The following is a 1795-nucleotide window of genomic DNA, read 5'->3' as shown; positions in this document are numbered from 1 at the left end:
TTAATTTAATGCAAGCAACGTTTCGGACATTCGCTCGTCATATAAGAGAGGGTGATGTCTGAGGAAATGATGGGGGAAGAGTCGAGCTCCCCGGTGTCTCCAGTGGACAGTCTCAGCAACAGCGAAGGAGAGCTGGAAAGGCAACCGAAGAGATGTGGGAGGAAAAGGAGATCAAGCAGGAAAAACGGGGAGGATTCAGATAGCCCGACCCCTGGGAAAAGAGGGAAAAAGTCCAGCAGCAGCAGTCCACAGTCTTTCGAAGACCTACAGACGCAACGAGTCATGGCTAACGTGCGCGAGCGACAGAGGACTCAATCACTCAACGAAGCTTTCGCTGCTTTGCGGAAAATTATTCCCACTTTGCCCTCAGATAAACTTAGCAAAATACAAACTCTTAAACTTGCGGCCAGGTACATCGATTTCCTCTACCAAGTTCTGCAGAGCGATGAGTTGGACTCCAAAATGGCAAGTTGTAGTTATGTGGCTCATGAGAGGTTAAGCTATGCGTTCTCTGTATGGAGGATGGAGGGCGCTTGGTCCATGTCAGCATCTCACTAGCGTCTGAAGAGCTGTAATACAAAATGGTATGCTCTGTTTTCCAACTCATTGTCATTTAAGACCAAAAGTGCCAAACATTTCAAGTTAGTCTAATAATGTCTCGCCAATAGAAGCAAGTCATCTACATAATTTTACGATAACTGAATGATAAACTGATTATTTTTCCAAAGAAACCTGGAGTGCATACATTTATTTTTTGACAAGGTATAGATTATTTTCAATTGTGCAACAATTACAAATGGGCCTATGGCTGAACTTCCATCACTTGATTGTTCTCCAACTCATTGCATATAAAAGCAAATCCATTTTTGTCCAACTTTTGTTGGTGTGCAACAAGACTTAATGCAATTTTCTGATCTGCAGGTGACAGCTGATTCTCCTCATCAACTTGACGGGACAAATCTGGAGTCCACTGCTGGATATATACAAAGCTCCGTTATATGGGAGACAGCTATTTAAACCAAAGAGGACATCGCGAGAGGATCTTTTTTTTCTAGAAAAAAGGCCCACGAAGGACCTGCAATTGAGTGCGAGCCTACTACAATACATTCTGATGTGTTTCTTTATTGTTGACGACGAATGTTGGAAATGTATGTTTTTATACATGCCTCTGGGCTCTGCCGTGCGTTATTTTCTGTGGAAGTCAAAGTGCATCCAAGCAACTGTCTCAGTTTTTTGTGAGACTGTCAGTATTGGACGGCAGCCCGTATTGGTTGACATGTGGATCAATCCTGTGCAGATAATGTAGGTTATTGTTTTCAGAATTCAACTATTTATTTATTGAGGACACCTGTTACACGAGGACTTGGATCATATTTCTGAAATGCATTCCTTTTTATTATCGTTGTAAATAGATGTATATTTTTCACAATAAAGACAATGATTTTGAAATAATTTGCTCTGCTTGATTTATCCTATTTATTTACGATTTTTTAAAATCTAATAAGGACACAACTAAATCCTGGAAAAAACATTTTTTTATACAAAACATTTCATTGATGCACGATAAAATAAAAATAAAATAAAAAATTAGCCTATTGACCCAAAGGTCTTTTTGACATCGTAGTTTCCTTTACTTCTCTTTCGTCCTGTTCTTTTTAATAATATCTGTAGAAGTATTAGTATATCGCCGTCTAATTTGTAAATATCATTGCCATTGTAAGAAGCTATTTAGTATGTTGAGTGTTGTAGCCTACTTGAAAGTATTGTTATAGGTAATGTTAGGTCACTTTGAAAT

At 39.0% G+C, this 1795-nt stretch overlaps 1 protein-coding gene across 2 annotated transcripts; it reads left to right on the top strand.

Annotated features, from left to right (window-relative positions):
- Positions 1–1419, top strand: twist1b (twist family bHLH transcription factor 1b). 2 transcript variants are annotated; one of them, XM_067238170.1, is made up of 2 exons: positions 1–465; positions 922–1419. In XM_067238170.1, exons 1-2 carry the CDS (start codon positions 55–57, stop codon positions 1015–1017), a joined length of 507 nt encoding a protein of 168 aa, XP_067094271.1. In that variant the 5' UTR covers positions 1–54; the 3' UTR covers positions 1018–1419. The 2 variants fall into 2 exon arrangements, with proteins under 2 accessions (XP_067094271.1, XP_067094272.1); XM_067238171.1 differs by having other exon boundaries at positions 1–584; positions 922–1050.
- The last annotated feature ends 376 nt before the right edge of the window (positions 1420–1795 follow it).

Source organism: Osmerus mordax, chromosome 6, assembly GCF_038355195.1.
Source record: "Osmerus mordax isolate fOsmMor3 chromosome 6, fOsmMor3.pri, whole genome shotgun sequence".
Classification (NCBI taxonomy): domain Eukaryota; kingdom Metazoa; phylum Chordata; class Actinopteri; order Osmeriformes; family Osmeridae; genus Osmerus; species Osmerus mordax.
This window is presented reverse-complemented; position numbering and strand designations above follow the sequence as displayed.

Excerpts from the sequence above, each read along its gene's own strand:
- twist1b (XM_067238170.1), top strand. The coding sequence starts at position 55 with ATGTCTGAGGAAATGATGGGGGAAGAGTCGAGCTCCCCGGTGTCTCCA. Across the intron at positions 466-921 it reads ATGAGTTGGACTCCAAAATG|GTGACAGCTGATTCTCCTCA; the intron begins GCAAGTTGTAGT and ends TCTGATCTGCAG.